This window comes from Tupaia chinensis, unplaced genomic scaffold (assembly GCF_000334495.1).
Source record: "Tupaia chinensis unplaced genomic scaffold, TupChi_1.0 Scaffold144326_1, whole genome shotgun sequence".
NCBI classification, from domain to species: Eukaryota; Metazoa; Chordata; class Mammalia; order Scandentia; family Tupaiidae; genus Tupaia; species Tupaia belangeri.
This window is the reverse complement of record NW_006204184.1, coordinates 448,184-448,463: the sequence shown is the minus strand read 5'-3', so window position 1 is coordinate 448,463 and position 280 is coordinate 448,184. Positions and strand designations below refer to the sequence as shown.

At 65.4% G+C, this 280-nt stretch overlaps 1 protein-coding gene across 1 annotated transcript in view; it reads left to right on the top strand.

The window, feature by feature from the left end:
- The window catches only part of PLXNB3 (plexin B3), a gene marked incomplete at its 5' end in the record, with an annotated part of 14,859 nt that overhangs the window by 424 nt on the left and 14,155 nt on the right, over positions 1-280 (top strand). Inside the window, 1 exon segment of the mRNA XM_027767576.1 lies at positions 156-275. Within this exon segment, the coding sequence (XP_027623377.1) occupies positions 156-275 (120 nt within the window).

The following is a 280-nucleotide window of genomic DNA, read 5'->3' as shown; positions in this document are numbered from 1 at the left end:
CCCAGCCGCGCTCCTCCCTCACAGAGTAGTCCCTGCTGTGCCCCGAGAGAATGGCCTGGCCCTGCGGGTGCCTCCTTGATGGGCTGGCAGGAAGAACTGGCTCTTGGGGTATGGGGTGCTCCCCCAGGGTCCCAATGAAAGGGGCCCCTGCCCAGGTCTTTCTCAATAGCTCCCAAGGCCAGGTGTACCACTCCCAGCAAGTGGGGCCTCCAGGCTCAGCCCTCAGCCCAGACCTGCTGGTGGACAGCAGCGGCAGCCACCTCTACGTGCTGACTCCCCA